Source organism: Meriones unguiculatus, chromosome 1, assembly GCF_030254825.1.
Source record: "Meriones unguiculatus strain TT.TT164.6M chromosome 1, Bangor_MerUng_6.1, whole genome shotgun sequence".
NCBI lineage: Eukaryota > Metazoa > Chordata > Mammalia > Rodentia > Muridae > Meriones > Meriones unguiculatus.
In genome coordinates this window covers 71,879,957-71,899,435 of record NC_083349.1, presented here as the reverse complement: position 1 = coordinate 71,899,435, position 19,479 = coordinate 71,879,957, and the positions used below count along the sequence as shown (strand labels likewise).

Sequence of the window (19,479 nt, the reverse complement as noted above, 5' to 3'; positions counted from 1 at the left end):
GCTCAAAAACTGCAAAAACAAGGTTCGAAGATTCAATTCCTGCCACAGATGTTTTCCTGGATTGCTGCCAGTCCTGTTCAGAGCCATATGGCTCTTGGCTCCTTCAGCTGTAGAGCAAGCACGTCGCACAGAGGCAAGGATACGGCACGTTCATGAAATTTGAAAAGTTGCCACTGTCTCTTACCAGAAAGTATTTGTAGACTCCCCTGAAGAAGATGCAGGACCTCAGAACTATATAAACATCTCAGCAAGATAGCGATAAGGGAATGATCGCTTGGTTTACCACACTGCAAGAATGAAGTAGTATGGGGTCTTGATGGCTACGTCACCAGAGACAAGTTGGTGGGCGGGAAGCTATACTAAATTCTGTCCTGCAGCTGTGTGTGGCGGTGTGTGTGGCGGTGTGTATGGCAGTGTGTGTGGCGGTGTGTGTGGCGGTGTGTGTGGCGGTGCGGGCTACGTCTTACAAGAGGGGCCAAAAAGACAGCATTGGGCTGTGCACATACAGGACATGTTTACAAACTAACTTTTCTGAGGTCACATGGCACAGATGCTGTATCTGACACCATCTTCCCCAACCCCAGACTCTTCATTTACACCCAGGAGAGGGAAAAGGACATTCCCTGCAGGGTTGTGCTTCTTAGCCCTCTCTCCAAGAAAGGCGTGTCAAACAGCATATCCAAGCTCCAAGAGGCTGCGTCCTTTAAAAAAAATCAATCCATTTGAAGACTGAGCTGCCATGGGCTACATCTGTGCAGGGGTTCTAGGTCCTCTCCATGCATGGTCCTTGGTTGGAGTATATGTCTCTGCAAAGACTCCTGGGGCCAGATTTTTTGGTTCTGTTGGTCTCCTTTTGGAACTCCTGTCCCCCCCAGGTCTGTCTATCTCCCCCTTCTTTCATAAGATTCCCTGTGGTCTGCCCAAAGTTTGGCTGTGAGTCTCAGCCTCTGCTTTGATACCTTAATCAGTAGAGTCTTTCAGAGTCTGTCTGTTGTAGCCTCCTGTCCTGTTCCTGTCTTCTTTTGCTTCGGATGTCTGTCCTGTTTGCCCTTCTGAATCAGGATTGGGCATCTTCCCTAGGGTCCTCCTTTTTGTTTAGCTTCTTTACAACTAGACTATATATTTTAGTATGTTTATCCTTCTCTAGGAAGGGAAACAGGGGCTGTCTCTGACATGAACTCAGTGGCTGGCTCTTTGCTAACCTCCCCCTGAGTGGGGAGCAGCCTTGCCAGGCCACAGAGGAAGATGATGCAGCCAGTCCTGATGAGACCTGATAGGCTAGGGTCAGATGGAAGGGAAGGAGAACTTTCCTCATCAGTGGACTAGGGGAGGGACATGGGAGGAGAAGAGGGAGGGAGTATGGGATTGGGAGGAGATGAGGGAGGAGGCTATAGCTGGGATGCAAAGTGAATAAATTGTAATAAATAATAAAATTTAAAAAATTTTAATAATAAAATTTAAAAAAATTTAAAAAGATACAATTTAGACAAAGTAAATATAAATTATAAATTAAGTTTTCATTTAAGGTTTTGTGTTAATATTATTCACAATAAAAAGTAATATAGAGCCAAGTAATTGTGGTAATGATACTTGCTTTTTTGCCCAATGCCAGAATGCTAGTAAATTTAGGTATGCCCTGGTTACTCACATGCCTCGATGGGTGCCTGTGCCCGTTGATGCCCCTCACGCTATGACTCTCTTCAGACAGAAAAGGGATCTTGGAACTACAGCCACCATTGTTACTGCCATCTCATTGGCGGCTGTTGGAGCTACCACCGCGGCATTAGCCATGAGTCATACTGGGCAGACTGCTCAGACCCTGAATAATCATTTAGCCAATGTAGCTCATGCCTTAGAAATACAAAAAGGAATTAATGCTCAACTAAAAGGAGGCCTGATGGTGTTCAATCAGAGGATTGACCTCGTGCAGGAGCAAATTGATACCCTATGGCAAATCGCTCAACTTAGCTGTCAATGAAAGTATGCTGGACTTTGTGTCACTAGCATACAATATGAGAATTTTTCCTGTGCTGCAAATCTGTCTAAACAATTGTCTAGCTATATTTTAGGTAATTGGACTGGAGAATTCGATACTATGATGGAGCAGCTGAGAGTGGCCATTGTTACAGCAAATTCTACCAGAGTGGACGCAGGACTAGCCACAGGATTATCATCATGGATTGCTGCAGCCATGAATCATCTGAAGGAATGGGCGGGCATGGGAGCATTAGCAGGCCTTCTGGTGTTGGTCTCCTTGGTTTGCCTGTGGTGTATATGCAAGATTAGAGTCTCACAACAGCGTAATGCAGCCATGACCATTCAGGCCTTTACAGCCATTGAAGCAGGACATTCTCCCCAAGCATGGTTGGCTACCATAAAAAGCTAAAATGTTACGCTCAGGATGCGAGGCTAAGCACTGCACTCAGGGTCAGCCGCTTTGGACCCAGAGAAGAGCATGCCTGATTGCATGCGGGTTGATGCCCCAGGTCCCGCCTCTGAGAAAAAGGTATCGGACGGGTCTGATGCTCTTTGGGTGGATGACACCTAAATGAACATCGGTACAAAGTCCCAATTTATTTCTAATATCAGAGATCAGACCTCTACTCTTGCCTGATGCGTCTAAAACAAAAAGGGGGAACTGTAGAGAGCTGCGGAATGCCGCGCTTTAAAGATGGAGCTGGTTCCCGCCTTCCACCTTCCTGATGGTGAGTGCTCTCTGTCACAAACAACTCCATATTTGGCTAAGGCTGAGGATCTGGCTTGTTTCCATGTATGTGGACCTATCTGCATTGCCCACGTGGCACGCTGGGGTTGGCTACCCAGAGGCTATTTTAAGCTGTGGGCTGCTTTCCCCAGGGTCAGATGATTGTTCAAGGTTCCTGAATAAACTGCATTGAGAAGAACAACAACAAAAAAAAAAGATCAGAAAAAAGGAGAGGAGGACCTCCCCATCAGTGGACTTGGGGAGAGGCATGCATGCAGAAAGGGGGGGAAGGGTGGGACCGGGAGGGGAGGAGGGAGAGGCTTATGGGGGGATACAAAAGGAATAAAGTGTAATTAATAAAAGTTAAATAAAAAATTTAAAAAAAAGTAATATTAAAAAATTTTTAAAAAATCAATCCACAGAGGTTAATGTATCATGTAATACATGGCATTTCCCAAGTTTGGAACACGCTTTATCTTTAGAACTTACTTTAATATGTCACTTAACTACTGATCTGGGACTTCACTCAGGAGTCATTTGTAATACTTCTAGGTGAGAAATTTGTTCAAGGCAGAAACCTTTTCTTTTTCAATGCACATCACTAAGCACAAATGATAAACAGTCAATAATGAATTGAACTGATTCAATTCTAGAAGCTTTAACTAATCCTCAAGGTATGTGTGCTATTAATTTCATAATTAGTTTCTAATCATTGATGTGAAATGAGAATGCAAACTGATTGTCTCTCTACGGAATCTACCAGGCACGGAGCAGTAAAAAGACCTTATCCAACTGTACTACATGTATAATTCATGCGCTCTAGAGGACATCCGTAACATGCGTTCAAGAAGCGGCACAGTAAGGCAAGCAACCAACAAATGGTCTGATAGACCGGCTGTATATCACACACGGCACAGACACACACAGGGTTAATGAGTTAAGGCAGCCAAAGTCAATTACCTGAAGAAGGTGACAAAAAACTGCACAAGGTCCATGATTGTATTGTGTTGTGAAAATGCAATCTGAAAAATCAAAATATAAGAGAGTTTGAAATTTACTGAGCCTCAGTTCTTCAAAATTCATAAATATGATATTCCTAAGTCAGCAAAACAATCGGACTCACCACACAATAAATCAAATGTACACTAACATGAGAACTTTACCCAGAATACCAAACTATTAAATTATTAATGAAGACTGTCACATAGATTATGATATCAAGACCTGTTGAAAAGTAAGTCAGAAATGTGAGCCATGAGTTCCACGTGGAATGCTATGACACACTAAGTGTGTCTGAGAGAAACTTCTTTCTCTGGTAATGACCATGCCTTCAATTGCCTTCAATGAACAGAGCCGACAGTCACTAGTTTGAGAGAAACTCAACTGCACAAGAAACCAGGAAGGACATGTGCGTGTGCATTCACTTCATTCTGCACATTGAAAGAAACAACGAGCTGCTTTAATTTATAGCCCACATCAGTAAGAAATGAACCCCGAGATATGAATGCAGCAGCTAAAGTCTCCCCCACTTCCCTGCACTTCCCTGCATGCCATGGTCCGGTGCTAGGGGAGGGGAGGGAGGGGAGGGGAGGAGAGGAGAGTCCATAGCAAACCAGGAAAGGCCAGAAGGAACCTGCGCAAAGTGCCTTAGTCTTTCTGAATGAGGACTTATCATCTTACCCAGGATCTTCCTTCTTGCTTAGCTTCTTTAGGTGTACAGATGTTAGTTTATCCTATATTATATGTTTATCCTATATTATATGTCTAATATCCACCTATAAGTGAGTATATACCATGTGTGTTTTTCTGCTTCTTGTTTACCTCACTCAGAATGATTTGCCTGCAAACTTCATAATTTCCTTGTTTTTAATTGCTAAGTAGTATTCCATTGAGTAAATGTGCCACAATTTCTATATCCATGCCTCAGCTGAGGGACATCTAGGTTGTTTCCTGATTCTGGCTATTATGAATAGAGCTGGGGAAAAGACAGGGAACAGGACAGGAGCCTACCACAGAGGGCCTCTCAAAGACTCTACTGATAGAGGTATCGAAGCAGAAGCTGAGACCATAGGCAAATTTTGGGCAGAGTGAAGGAAATCTTATAAAAGAAGAAAGGGACAGAAAGGCCTGGAGGGGACAGGAGCTCCACAAGGAGACCAACAGAGTCACAAAAACTGAGCCCTGGGGTCCTTAAGAGACTGATACCTCAACCAAGGACAATGCATGAAGAGGACCTAAAAGCCTGGCTCAGATGTAGCCCATAGACTCTGTCTCCACATGGGGTTCCTAGTAAGTGGAGCAGGCTTTCTCTGCTATGAACTCAGTGGCTGGCTCTTTGATCTCCTCCCCCTGGGGTTGTGCAGCCTTGCCAAGCCACAGAGGAAGATGATGCAGCCAGTCCTGATGAGACCTGATAGGCTAGGGTCAGATGGAAGGGAGGAGGACCTCCCCTCTCAGTGGACTGGGGGAGAGACATAGAGGGAGTAAAGGGAGGGAGGGCGACATTGGGAGAGTATGAGAGAGAGGGTACAGTCAGCATACAAAGTGAACAAATTGTAATCAATAATAACAAAAAGCTCTTAAATCTGACCCGCCAGCGAACATTCCAGAACAGAAATTAGATGTTGCTTAGGATCTCAGTGGGCTGTGGGATAACAAATATGAAAAACAAAAGATGGTCAGTATCATCTGAAATCATGTACACTGGTGAGGCGTGTTCTCAGGCACTAGGTTATCAGAACAGCAGTACGAGATGTGAAGTTCATGAGCTAAAACCTCCTGGCAACATCCCCAAGTCTGCTGTGGACCAGCCCCTGGCCGCAGCATCACAAGGAAGGCTAAGGGGTGACAGGATGTACCCCAGCTTTGCCTTGAAGTGAAAGCCAAAATCAAACATCATTCTTGTCCTTTGTAGAACCACCTAAATTTTTCTTATTTTGCCATCGATGGAACACATCACATTTTATACGTTTTCGTACTTTTCATCATAAATCTACCTTGCAGAACCTTCCACAAGTAAGTTAGCCAAATGTTCATAAAGTATAGCTATTACCACATACGTCTTAGTGTATTTACGCATTGTTCTCTTCCCAACTCTGCTGTCATATGGATCCACAGAGGCCAGAAAACCATAAGAAAATTGTGAATTAGATTCTGTACCCATCTAAAGTTATTGCAATACTGTTGGTTATTCCTACTAGAGACGCATCAACTGGGAAAACCCATTTCTTCTGTCAACAAACGACAGGCATTCCCAAGTGATCATAGTGACCAAGGCACTGCACAGGAGAGTCAGCAAGAGCGCTATGTGAACGCGGGTGTGAGGAGTGTGTGAGGAGTGTGTGAGGAGTGTGTGAGGAGTGTGTGAGGAGTGTGTGAGGAGTGTGTGAGGAGTGTGTGAGGAGTGTGTGAGGAGTGTGTGAGGAGTGTGAGGAGTGTGAGGAGTGTGTGAGGAGTGTGTGAGGAGTGTGTGAGGAGTGTGTGAGGAGTGTGTGAGGAGTGTGAGGAGTGTGTGAGGAGTGTGTGAGGAGTGTGTGAGGAGTGTGTGAGGAGTGTGTGAGGAGTGTGTATGGAGTGTGTGAGGAGTGTGTGAGGAGTGTGTGAGGAGTGTGTGAGGAGTGTGAGGAGTGTGTGAGGAGTGTGTGAGGAGTGTGTATGGAGTGTGTGAGGAGTGTGTGAGGAGTGTGTGAGGAGTGTGTGAGGAGTGTGTGAGGAGTGTGTATGGAGTGTGTGAGGAGTGTGTGAGGAGTGTGTGAGGAGTGTGTGAGGAGTGTGAGGAGTGTGTGAGGAGTGTGTGAGGAGTGTGTGAGGAGTGTGTATGGAGTGTGTGAGGAGTGTGTGAGGAGTGTGTGAGGAGTGTGAGGAGTGTGAGGAGTGTGAGGAGTGTGAGGAGTGTGTATGGAGTGTGTGAGGAGTGTGTGAGGAGTGTGTGAGGAGTGTGTATGGAGTGTGTGAGGAGTGTGTGAGGAGTGTGTGAGGAGTGTGTGAGGAGTGTGTGAGGAGTGTGTGAGGAGTGTGTGAGGAGTGTGTGAGGAGTGTGAGGAGTGTGAGGAGTGTGAGGAGTGTGAGGAGTGTGTATGGAGTGTGTGAGGAGTGTGTGAGGAGTGTGTGAGGAGTGTGTATGGAGTGTGTGAGGAGTGTGTGAGGAGTGTGTGAGGAGTGTGTGAGGAGTGTGTGAGGAGTGTGTGAGGAGTGTGTGAGGAGTGTGTGAGGAGTGTGTGTTCTTTAAGTATGTGCTGCACTCTGCTCAGCCCTCCCAGTGTGTTTCTCCCACTTCACAGACTGCACGTCCCCTGCTGTGTCTCTGCTCACGCCTGACTGCCGTGTGTAAAGTCAATCTTCACTTGTTGGTTTTCAAACGCTGTGTATTGTGAACTGTTCTTGAACATCTCAGAACTCCGCAAAGAGCCCTGCTCCCTCTTAGAGCCCTCTGCTTTGTTTCTGGGAATTGCACCCGCATGGGTCCACCAAACCTCTGGAACTTTGGGGTTTCCCTCCTCCTCCTCCTGCAGACACACACTGGTCACAACTTACATCTCTGGTTTATTCGTGTGTTCATGGAAGTATTCTATTGCTTAAGCCGAGTGACAGTGATATCTTATTTGCAATCTAGTTATTAACTCTTTGGAAATGTGGTAAATCGGGGATATAAAAACTGCCAGCAGTGACCCATAAATTAAATATTTAAAAGCTTTCCATTGATTAAGTTTCATTAAATTTTACTTAATTCTAACATTGCCCCAGACTATGTTTCAGTTATGAAAACTTTTTTCTTTACATACCTTACATTCTCTGGTTTTTCAGGTAATCTGTGGATTACAGACATCCTAAACTCTTCTATCTCCTGATTACTGTTGTGGTTTACAGCATTTTGAAGTTCAGGCTGTGGTGAGTCTGTTAGATCCTCAGTGCACACCGCCCTGGGACTGTTAGGTCCTAGGCTGACCTCGCATCCACCACTCCCGCGTGCTCAACCCACACACACAGCATGACTTTTGGGGAGGTCCCACCCCTTATACACAAAGGGTTTGGATTTCTTTAATTAACAGGTGTCTAAGTAACAAAACAACCAATAATGTCACAATAAATCTAGCAGGGCGCGGCGCATGACCTCACGCCTGCACGTGTGCGGTTTACTGCCCTGCGTGGGTGATACACTACAAACTTTAGAAGAAAAATATGTCAACACTTGTTTGAAAAAATTTGAATAAATAAAGTATTTAGGGAGGGTCCTACAAATTATAGTCCTTACAAGAGGCATTCAAGTACTCTAAAACTTGAACTAATTAGAGACTCTATCTGTATTTGTTAATTAAGTTGTTCTGAGAAACGTAAATGTTATTTTGATTTCAGCTTGTGTTTAGAGGATAAATTGAGACACCATGGCCAGGAGGTAACCAGTAACTTGTAGTTTCCCCAAATTAACACTGTTTTCTAACTGTAGAAAATGATGGCTGAAATTTCTCACGAAGTAAAATCCCAACTATCAAAGTCCTAACTGAAGACTTTGATTGACTTCTACCTTTCACAGTAAGAAATATCATGGGAGGACATACCAGCCGAGAGCGGGCCTCTGTCTCCAGTCACACTGGAAATACAAACTGGCTCAGGCCCCAGCCCTACTTCCTACAGGCAGGGAGAGATGAGGGCAAGGAAGGCCATCTTCTTCAGTGATGTCACCACAGCGCAGCGTCCATGTAAACACACCCATGCAAGCCGCGCTAATCAAAGCCAACGCGGCTGGATAGCAAAAACGCCAACAAGCAAAGGTGTGAAAACAGCAGGGACTGGTTTAGATGAGATGGCCCCACAGGCCTGAGTGCCCGTCACCAGGAAGGTGAAGGCTGTGAGGAGGCCCTTTGGAGGAGGTGTGTCACCTTGCCAGTGTCGCTCTCTCCTTTTCTCCCTGCCTGCTGCCTGTGGATCAGGATACAGGCTCCGGCCCCCATGTCTGCCTGCACGCTGCCCCGCTTCCTGCCATGAGGATCATGGGCTAACTCTGCAAAGCTGAAGGAGGGTCCCGGGGAAGTGTTTCCTTTTATAACAGCTGAGCCTTGGTCATGCTCTCTTCCCAGCAATACAACAGTGACTAAAGTAAGGGCTTACCCAGTAAGAGCAGGAGCATGGCACAAGTGGGAGGGAAGCCAAGTAGAAATGAAACTGGCCAAGCATGAAGTTTCAAACAATAATAGTTTTGAAAAGTAATTAAATAAGAAAGGGTGGGGAAAATAATAGCAAAGTGATGGATCTGTGAGCTAATGATTCTGGGGTTGGGGCAATGGACGCTGAGTGTCCTCTATCCTCCTCTGTTAGTCTCTGCCTTATTCCCTGAGACAGCACCTCCCACTGCTTCTTTCCCAGCTGGCTGGCCTCAGGGCTCCCCGGAATCCTCTCTGTGGGCCCACTTCTCTCAGCACTGGCATAACAGGAGGGAAGACTTTTATGTGGGTGCTGTAATCCACACTGAAGCACTCGACTGTAAGGGGTAAGGGCTCTCAGGCAAGGAGCCATTTCCTCAGCCACAAAGTAATGGTTCTTGCTGCTGAATAGACTCTGCACACTGGTTCTGGGCTTAGCAAACAACAGATGCTACCAAACTGGCTATGCAATGGCACACTCAAGACAATTGTACCCAACTCCAAAATGTGTCTTCACCTGAAAGTTTCTGTAGGAAACTCCTCAACAGGCAGACAATGGAAATTACAACCCCATACAGTCCATGGACAGACACCACACTAGCCTTAAGAAATATCTTTAGACTAATTGTGCAAATTAAAGGAAAAATCAGGGATGATTTAGGAGAATTAAAATAGAAGGCCACACCACGTAGAACAAAACTCTATCTAAATCCTTTTTGCTGTGATTTGAGTTTGTCCCCAAGATGATTGCTCCAAACATTAAGTCCTCAAATTCCCCATTGACGGCATTTGGACATAGGGGACATCAGCTAATTGTGGTCACGGAATGAGCTCTAAGATGGTACTGGCAGCTTAAGAAGAAGAGGAGAGAGTCCTGGGCCCATGCCCTCCCTCCTGGCGTCAGGTGATGCTTTCTGCCAAACAGGTACCAACCACGGGCCAATACTTCCATAATGGCCTCCAAACCGCTAAAACTGTAAAAGAGAAATTCACCTTACACATTCTCCAGATTGTAGTCTCTTGTCATAAAGCAGAAAACAGATTGTCTCTTTTCAATCAACACCACTTAAATGGTGTTGATTTACTCATGCATTGTCTATGTCACCAAGAATCTTTCATAGTCAGAATCTGACACCAGGTGCATGAATATATTAATTGAAAAGTTAAAATTCTTACTGTGGAAGGAACCAACTGACATGAATAATTATAGAGTGTTTTGAAATATAGTAAGTGCTTTAAAAAAAAGAGAAAGGTCAGGAAATAAATCTATTTGCTGTATTTACATGACTGGGTTAAGAAATCATATGTTCTGGGGCTGAAGAGATGGCTCAGTGGTTAAGAGAAGAACACTGGCTGTTCTTCCAAAGGACCCAGGTTCAATTCCCAGCACCCACATAGCAGCTCACAACAGCCTGTAACTCCTGTGTCAGGAGATCTGATGTCCTCACACATACCGAGAGACCAAGAAATTAAAAATCGCTGGCTATAAGGGGCTGGAAGGATAACTCAGCAGTTAAGAGCACTGAAGCTCTTCCTGAGGACCCAGGTTCAATTCCCAGCACCAATATGACAGCTCACAACTGTTTGCAACTCCAAGATCTGACACCCTCACACAGACATACATATAAGTAAAATATCAATGCACATACAATAAGATTTTACAAAAATTTTAAAAAAAGAAATTTATTTTCCTCCAAATAAATTTATTTATTTACTCACTTTACATCCCACTTGTGGGTCCCTCATTTCTCTCCTCCCAGTCCCACCCTCCCTCCCTCTTCCCCATCCATACTCCCCTATTCCTCAGAAAAGGGGAGCCCCACCCACTCACCCACTCACCCCAATTAATCAAGTCGAATTAGGATTGAGCTCATCCTCTTCCCCTGAGGCATGGCGGGGCAGCCCCACCAGGAGAAAGTGATCAAAAAGCAGACAACAGAGTCCATGTCAAAGTCAGCCTCAGCTCCTCTTGCTAGAACCCTGAGCTATCCACCAGCTACATCTGTGCTAGGTCCAGTCCACACATGGTTCTCGGTTGATGCTTCAGTCTCCACAAGCCCCTCTAGGCCCTGGTTAGTCGACTCTGTTGGTCTTGTGGCACTCCTGTCACCTCCAGGTCCTTCTATCCTTCCCCCAACTTTTCCACAAGACTCCCTATGCTTAGTCAATGTTTGGCTGTTGGTCTCAGCATCTGTTTTGCTCTGCTGCTGGGTGGAGCCTCTCAGAGGACAGCTATGCTAGGTTCCTGTCAGTGACCATAGCAGAGTATCATTAATAGTGTCGGGGGTTGTCTCTCTCCTATGAAGTGGGTCTCTGGTTGGGCCAGTCATTGGTTGGACGTTCCCTTGGTCTCTGCTCTGTCTTTATCCCTGAACATCTCGTAGGCAGGGTAAACTTTGGGTGTAAGGTTTCATGAGTGGGATGGTGTCCCCTCCCTCTACCAGGAGTCCTGTGCAATCTTCAGTCTCCATGAACCCTGCTACTTGGGGTCACCTTAAAATAGGCAAAATGCTAAGATTGGACAGCACAAAAAGACTTAAGAGAAGAAATGGAATGTTGTATTAGTTTCAAATGTATCCAGCTGCTCTCAAATTTTCTCCAGCTGAAACAGCATGTTGCAACTTCAAGCCCTTCCTACTGGGCTAGGAAGGCCTACAGGGGAAGGAAAGACAAGGGGAGGACCATTCCGATCCAGGCTGGGCAGCTGGTTTTCAAGCAGCTGATTGCTGCTCATCCCGCCGCTCCATAACTACCACATTCTGTAAGGACGCGCATTTAGGGTGGGAGCCTTCCTTCTTACTCCGAGTGCCATGCAAACCACTTTTATACTGTGATCTGAAATTATCTATTTTATAGGTTAATGTTACACGCCCCACTAAAATACAGGCTCTGTAATAACAGTGTTTCATTCTTACTGTTACAGTACTGATACAACAATTCAAATGATATTCAGCACATGGTATGGAAAGCAGTTAGCTAAAATTTTCAGAAGGGCTTCTATAGCAAAATTTAGCAACATGGTATTTTGGGGGGTTTCAGATATTCGTGAAAGGAAAAAAAAACCCTAAATACTATGACAAAAATATTTTAAGTCACTTACTCCTATTTATTTATAATATGTGTATGTATTATAAATTTGATGCTCTGGAAAATACATATATTTGAGTGTAAAGCATATACTTCTATTTAATAAGATATTAAGTTTAATTGTAAGATACATAAAATATTCTGAAACAAGATTTCAGAAATATATTTTAACTACCTAAACAATTACTTCCTTCCTTCAATACTTCCCTCCTTCCTTCCTTTTGACAAGTTTTACATAGCCCAGGCTGGCCTGCAACACTATGTCGTTGAGAAGCTGAGGATGCCTTGCTCTCCTAATCACCCTGCCTCTACTTACTTAAGGTCATCTGCATGCACACCTCGCTCAGACCTGAAGCATCATTTCTTTACGTACAAAAGTATGTAAAGGAATAATCGCTCCGCTGACAGTGTTTAAAGAACAAAGAGACAATCAATAAGAATAAAATACTAAATTTGCTCAAAAGTATTTCCTCGGGATACAGAATATTATTAACCCTAAAATCTATAAATATCTAATTATAAAGATTTATATTGACTGATGCCATAGCTAGAACACGGCTCACTACAAATATCAATATTTTCCATTTATTTTCTGTGGTCATTCCAAAGAAAAAATTTATGTTTATACAAGTTGCATTTAAAATATTTCAAACTATTAGCTGCACCATTAATGTCTTTACCCTGTAACAACTTCACCATAGTCACCCAGGGACTAGTCAAAGAAATCCTACACAAATCGAGAACGGCTGCACTGTGCTTCACAACCCAGCCAGTGCTCTAACTGCACTACTGGAGCGCTACTCACTCGAGCTCAGCAGAAGTCGGTGACAGCGCGCTCTACCCTACAGCTAGGCGCACTCATACTGAGCATGCTCAGAGCTAACTCGGAAATGTAACGCACAGTACATTCTGTGAATTCATTGTAATCAATGGGGTTCTATCCTATGATCTGATTTAAAGAAGTATGAAGTGTACTTGGAAAGAGAAGTTTCATAACATGATATTTACCCTAAAATGTCAGAAATTTTTAAAGAAACACCTCTTTTTTATAAAGGGCACATTGATGTGTTTGTGCAAAATGTCAGCTTGCCAGGCGTAACTAGGCGCTCACGTGGTACTGGAGATAAACAAAATGAAATGTAGAATAAGGGATGAGCTTAAGTTATCAAGTGCATCTAACAAAACGGAAGGGAAAGGGGTTGTTTGGTGTTGCTGTGTGGATTATGGCATTTCAGATGTCCACATGAACACAGCATTGCACAACAGGAGTTAAAGAACCAGCCAGACCTTACAAAGTACTGGGTGACAGCTCATGTAGGAAATATGAGAAATAATGAGCTACATTATAGTCCTATTACTTTTTAAAGTAAGTACATGGTTTTTAATCAAGTACTGCTTGCTGAGATCAACTGTGACAATCCATCCTGGGAGCACAGATTTCTCGCCGAAAGTTAATAATGCTTCCTGATAAAAGGGCGTGTAGAAACTAACAAAAGAATATTTTTAAAAATGCTAAAACAGAAAACAGATCATCTAACATGATCATTTTTCTGGAATAAAACAAGAGAAAGTACCCCAGGAAATACTGCATAAATATTACACAGATTAGTCTGATTATAAATATCTGGATGCTATTTATAAAATGGAATCATTTTGATCATATTTAGAGCTAAAATGCTGTGATGGGGTGCCTGTGCCTTTCTCCTGGTTTAATGCACTTGGCTGCTTTCTTAGCCCGACATTAACACCTGACCGCAATCATTCTTGATCAGGCTGAGAAGCTTCTCTGCTTTGCTCTGAAGACATCTGCCCCTCTCTCCACATTCATTCATACCCAGGTTTCCATTTCTCCTGTGTTTCTCCTTCACTGCACACTGGGATTCCAGTCTTAAAGCGCATATAGCGATCTGCTACATTGGACCTGGTCTCTCTCTCTGCTCTCTCTCTCTCACTCTGCTCTCTCTCTCTCCCCCTCTCTCCTAATGGCATATCAGCTCCCAAGATTAGCATACATCACTAATCATCTGTCCCTTCTCTGCCACCAACTTTCCTCTCCTGTCCCCTCCTGTGCCCTCTTGTACCTCACATTTTTTCCTCTTGGAGGCTTCATCCTGAGACGCACCCCAGCCCATACCTCTCTTCACCGTCTGTTTTCCCTCCCTGCATCTTTCCCAGGGCTAAAAAGAGCCATAGGTAGGAAGCGCTTGCTATACCCCAAACACTAAGGCTGAATGCGTAGCCACCAAACACTCAGATACTGAGGTAGCCTTGAGACTGGGGGTGTGCACCTCCCTCACAAAGGCTGGGTGAAGCCAGCCAAGGCCTTCAGGTGGCAGCAGTGTAGTGCAAGAGAAGTCAGTGAGTCTGAGGGTCGCTCCTGCTTTGCCATTCGCTCTCTACGGCTACTCACATCTGACTTAAACCTTATTTGACTGAGTCGGCACTAGATACAATAGTCAGTCAGACATGGAAATGCTCAGTTATGATTCCTAGAAACTCAAAAAGAATCTATTGTTTTTACTTACATGCATTCAGGGAATAAATTCCAGTAATTCCTAGAGAGGCACCTCTACAGTTTCTAAGAAGAAATTCTCCATTTTTTAAAATTACTTTATATCCACATCAAAATCATGTCTATTTTGAGTTAATTTGTGAAGAGTAAAGTATCTTGTAGTTAAAGGTTATCCAAACTTGCATATATAAATATTTTGTAGATAAACACATATTGTTTATTTACATATAGCTCTGCTAACTGTATACTTCCAATATTAACATATATTTAAATAGATGAAGTGTTTAATTTTTTAACTGGTTCAGTGTTCATCATATGAAACCTAGACTGGAGAAACAGAGCACCATTTTGAGCGGGGTGCCCCAACAAAAGAACTTGCCATGTAGTAGGAACCCCAAATGGCCATAGATAGATAGATTTAATTTCCAAAAATAATGGCATGCTAGTATTGAGATTTCAGTATAACCAAAAATAATAAATTCAGAAAGCTCAAGTTCAGAGGTCATAAAATTTTCATATAAAAAAATTGAAATTCTTGTTATTTGAAAGACTGAAAATTATGTTATATCTTGTATAGTTCACAAGAACTGCAGACTATCCGGATGTTCTGAAGTCTCTCCAGCATGTGGTCTGCAGCAAGCCAGTACACCGAGAAGGTCTGGGCAGGAACAATAATAAGCAAGGGTGACAAAAATTAAGTCAATCAGTGGCAGCAGACAGAAGCTTCAGAAAATATATAATACTAACATACTTAAATATGCACTTAAATTGATGAGTAGAATTCAGTATATGGAATGGAATAGGATGGCATCCATCATTGTTCAAATTTAGATGTGTCTTTAATTGAACATTAAGTTATAAAGTACTTTGCCTTTTGAAAAAATTATTTCTAATGAGTTTCATTTAATCATACCTAACTTTGTGCTTCTGAAGATCTTTTAAATCAGTCAGTACATGAGCACAGGCTCTGATTACTAGGAAACCATGTAAACAGCCTAAGTTGCACGATAGGAGGAAACTGGTTTTCCGTGAGAGCAGAGCTCTGTTCTGGCGCATTGTCAGTAACCTCACAGCCTTGCGAGGCTGCCCGGCCAGCTGTGCACCTACAGTGGTCGAGACTCAGGCTCCCGAGGGCTAGAGCTGCAGGACGCCGGCCCACGCCCAGCACACAGTCAGTGTGAACACAGCACGGGGGTTTCTGAGGTAAGAACCCGTGCTGCCTCCTCGCAGAAAACGTGCCGTGGTAGATGGCGAGGCACTTGGATTTCAAGACAGGGATCCGGGAACTCCCCAGCTGTGCTAGAACACGAAATTCTTCAGAAGGAAGCAGCACAGGTATTATTAGGTAAAACACAATCTACTATTGACTCTTCCCTAAGACAAAGGCACTCTCTACCACCTGCCACGGGTGTGTGTGTGTGTGTGTGTGTGCGTGTGTGTGCGTGTGTGACCACAGTATACTATACGAGTGTGCACTGGGCTCCACTGGGCTCAACGGCAGCACATGTGTCCTGCAAGCATCCGAGTCATGGCTGAATCCAAAACGATACAATAAACATGACACATTGAAAAGAAAGTTTAAAAGGACAAGATATTTCTGTAATCGTTACTAAGTTTCATTAACCTATATTCTTTTCCTTAAATGAATACCTAGGAACTCAGAAGAATATAAAATAAATCCATCATCCCTTATTTTTAATATTCTTGGCCATTTCTATATTTTAAATTGATTGTAGTGTTTAAGAATTTTAGGCACAAATGAAAAAATTCCAGTTTTACCTACTAATACTTTATATTAATTGATATATCAATATAATAATTATGCAATAATAATAATGGTCAGAAATAATTAAGATCTTATATGTCATCTAGACTCCGTTAGCTTTTTCTGAACCGTTATTTAATCTACCGTTTTCAAACACCACACCTTTGATCATATGCTTTGCTCTTCCTCAGCGCCTCCCTCATCTCCCACCACTCTCTCCGCCCACCTTCATGTTGTTTTCTATCATCTGTCCAACTACTGTGAAAAAATAAAGCAGCATCAGCAAGAAACAGTAAGACAAAAAATGCCAAAACACAACAAAAAGCCCCTGCAGCCACACAAAGGAGCCCATCTTGTGTTGGCAAATACTCTTGGGCATGAGGTCCGTCCCGCAGTGTGTTGTGTTTTGTTGTTGTTGTTTCAATCTAATTTCCTTCTTCTGTCCCAGGGTATCACCCAAAAGAGCAAACTAAATCATTTCATTTAATCATCCTTTCTTTATGGATTCATTCACTAAGGCCGCACTGTTCAGAATGGCAAAGGGAGCCTATGACACTCACAGGGACTCCTTCTCCAGGGTCCTAAGGTACAGACACAGATGGTGCCAAGAGAGCTGCAGGACTGAGCAGCCAGGCAGGGAGTGGTCCTGCCAACCGCAGCCTCACTCAAGTGTCCCCAGCAAGGTTCTCTGACCAAACAAAACCTTTCTCCAGCAGACAGGCCCCTCCTCTGGACGTCCCGAGGCCTTCATCCATATCTCTCCCAGCTAGGGATCAATCCGGGCTTGCGAAAGTCTAACGACCACAGAGGGAGCACAAGTGTGTAAGGGCATCCCTATCACATGGCTACAGGGTCACATCATCCTCTGTCCTTCCTGGGGCACCCTGATCAGAGCTGTCAATCAACAGGTGCCACCTTACTCTCTGCCACATACATGCTTTCAGAAAGTATTTGTTTTTCTAAGTGAGGACTGATCATTGTACCCTGGGTCCTCTTTCATGTTTATCTTCTTTAGATGGTTTAGAAAGACAAATGGGATAGACATTGGATGTAAGAGCAAACAAGTAACAGGACAGGAGCCTACCACTGAGGGCTTCTGAAAGACTCTACCTAGCAGTGTATCAAAGCAGATATTAAGACTCATAACCAAACCTCCGGCAGAATGCAGGGAATCAACAAAAAAGGGGTGGGGGGAGTTAATACGACCTGGAGATGACAGGAGTTCCACAAGGACCAAATATATCTGGGCACAGGGGTCTTTTATGAGACTGTTTCTCCAAACAAGGACCATGTATGGATGCCACCTAGAACCCCTGCTTAGATGTAGCCCTTGGTAACTCATTATCCAAGTGGGTACCCTAATAAGGGGAACAGGGACTATTTCTGACATGAACTTGATGGTGGGCTCTTTGACCTTCCCCCTCACCCCCAGGGAGGAGCAGCCCTGCTAGGCCACAGAGGAGGACTTTGCAGCCAGTCATGAAGATACCTGATAAACCAGTATCAGATGAAAGGAAAGGAGGTTCTCCCGTATCAGTGCACTTGGAAAGGGGCAGGGAGGAGATGAGGGTGGGAGAGTGGAATTGGAAGGGGAAGAGGGAGTGGATACAGCAGGGATACAAAGTTAACAAACTATAACTAATATTAAAAAAATAAAAATAAAAAAAGTGTTTGTGTTTTATGAGTGCAAGTATTTGCCTGTGTGTGTTTATGTGATTAGCAGTCAAGTCTGATTTCTTCAGAGTCAGAAGAGGGCATCAGATTGCCAAAGCTGGAGGCACACATGGCGAGAGGCCATCATGCTGGTGCTGGGAATCAAACCAGGATGCTCTGAGAGTCAATGCTCCATCCCCACCATGGGCACAGCTGCCAGAAGTCAGGCTAGGCGTCCATGTTTCACAAAGTATATGGCTGTGTGCCAGGCAGAGCCACAGACATTGGAGAGACAGGTGTTGGATCTTAGGGCATTGGCCCTGAAGTAAGAAAAGCCAACTTTAAATCTCTGCAATGTGAGCTGAGACAACCAGCTTCTTCCAGCTCAGTTTCCTCATCTGCAATGAAACAAGCTCATGTGCAAGTGGCTGGTACTGCATGACAGTCGCGCTGGCCTGGGGCAGCCTCCTATGGTTAAGGTCTTCAGCCTTAGGTATGTGGGTTTATTTCTGGGTCTTCTATTTGATTCTGTTGATACACATTCTGTTTCAATGCCAATACCATGCAGTTTTTATTACTGTTGCTCTATAGTACAGCTTGAGATCAGGGATGGAGATACCTCCAGATCTGTTGTTTTACAGGATTGCTTTAGCAATTCCAAGGGGATCAAAGACCTCAACATAAAACCAGACACACTGAAACTCTTAGAATAAAAAGTGGGGAAGAGCCTTGAACTCATTGGTTCAGGAGACAACTTCCTAAACAGAACACCAACAGCACAGGCTCATGAAACTGAAAAGATTCTATAAAGCAAAGGACACTATCTTCAGAACAAATCAACAGCCTATAGATTGGGAAAGGATCTTCACCAATCTGGTATCTGACAGAGAGCAAATGTCCTGAATATATAAAGAACTCAAGAAGTTATACAGAAACAAACAAACAAACAAACAAACAAATAAAAAAGTCATCCAATTAAAAAAATGGGGTACAGAGCTAAACGGAGAATTCTCAATAGAGGAATATCAAATGGCAGAGAAACACTTAAAGAAATGCTCAACATCCTTAGTCATCAGGGAAATGCAAATCAAAATGTCCCTGACATTTTACCTTACACCCATCAGAATGGCTAAGATCAAAAACTCAAGAGACAACACATGCTGGAGAGGATGTGGAGAAAGGGGAACTCTTCTCCATTGCTGGTGGGAATGTAAACTTGTACAACCACTTTGGAAATCAATCTGGCACTTTCTCAGACAATTAGGAATAGTGCTTCCTCAATATCCAGCTATAGCACTCCAAAAGAAGCTCAAGTACACAACAAGGACACTTGCTCAACCATGTTTGTAGCAGCATTATTTGTTATAGTCAGAATCTGTAAACAACCCAGATGTCCCTCAATGGAGGAATGGATACAGAAATTGTGGTACATTTACACAATGGAATATTACTCAGCAATTAAAAACAAGGAAATCATCAAATTTGCAGGCAAATGGTGGGAACTAGAAAAAAAGATCATCCTGAGTGAGGTAACCTAAGAGCAGAAAGAAACACAGGGTATATACTCACTCATTAGTGGATATTAGATATTAGACATATAATATAGGATAAACATACTAAA

At 43.6% G+C, this 19,479-nt stretch overlaps 1 protein-coding gene across 6 annotated transcripts in view; it reads right to left on the bottom strand.

The window, feature by feature from the left end:
- Nucleotides 1-19,479, bottom strand: part of Atrnl1 (attractin like 1) — a 563,418-nt gene that overhangs the window by 369,654 nt on the left and 174,285 nt on the right. For all 6 annotated transcript variants that reach the window (XM_060391717.1, XM_060391720.1, XM_060391724.1 and 3 more), the window contains exon 25: nucleotides 3,665-3,726. In XM_060391717.1, the coding sequence (XP_060247700.1) occupies nucleotides 3,665-3,726 (62 nt within the window). The remainder of the gene's footprint in view (nucleotides 1-3,664; nucleotides 3,727-19,479) is intronic.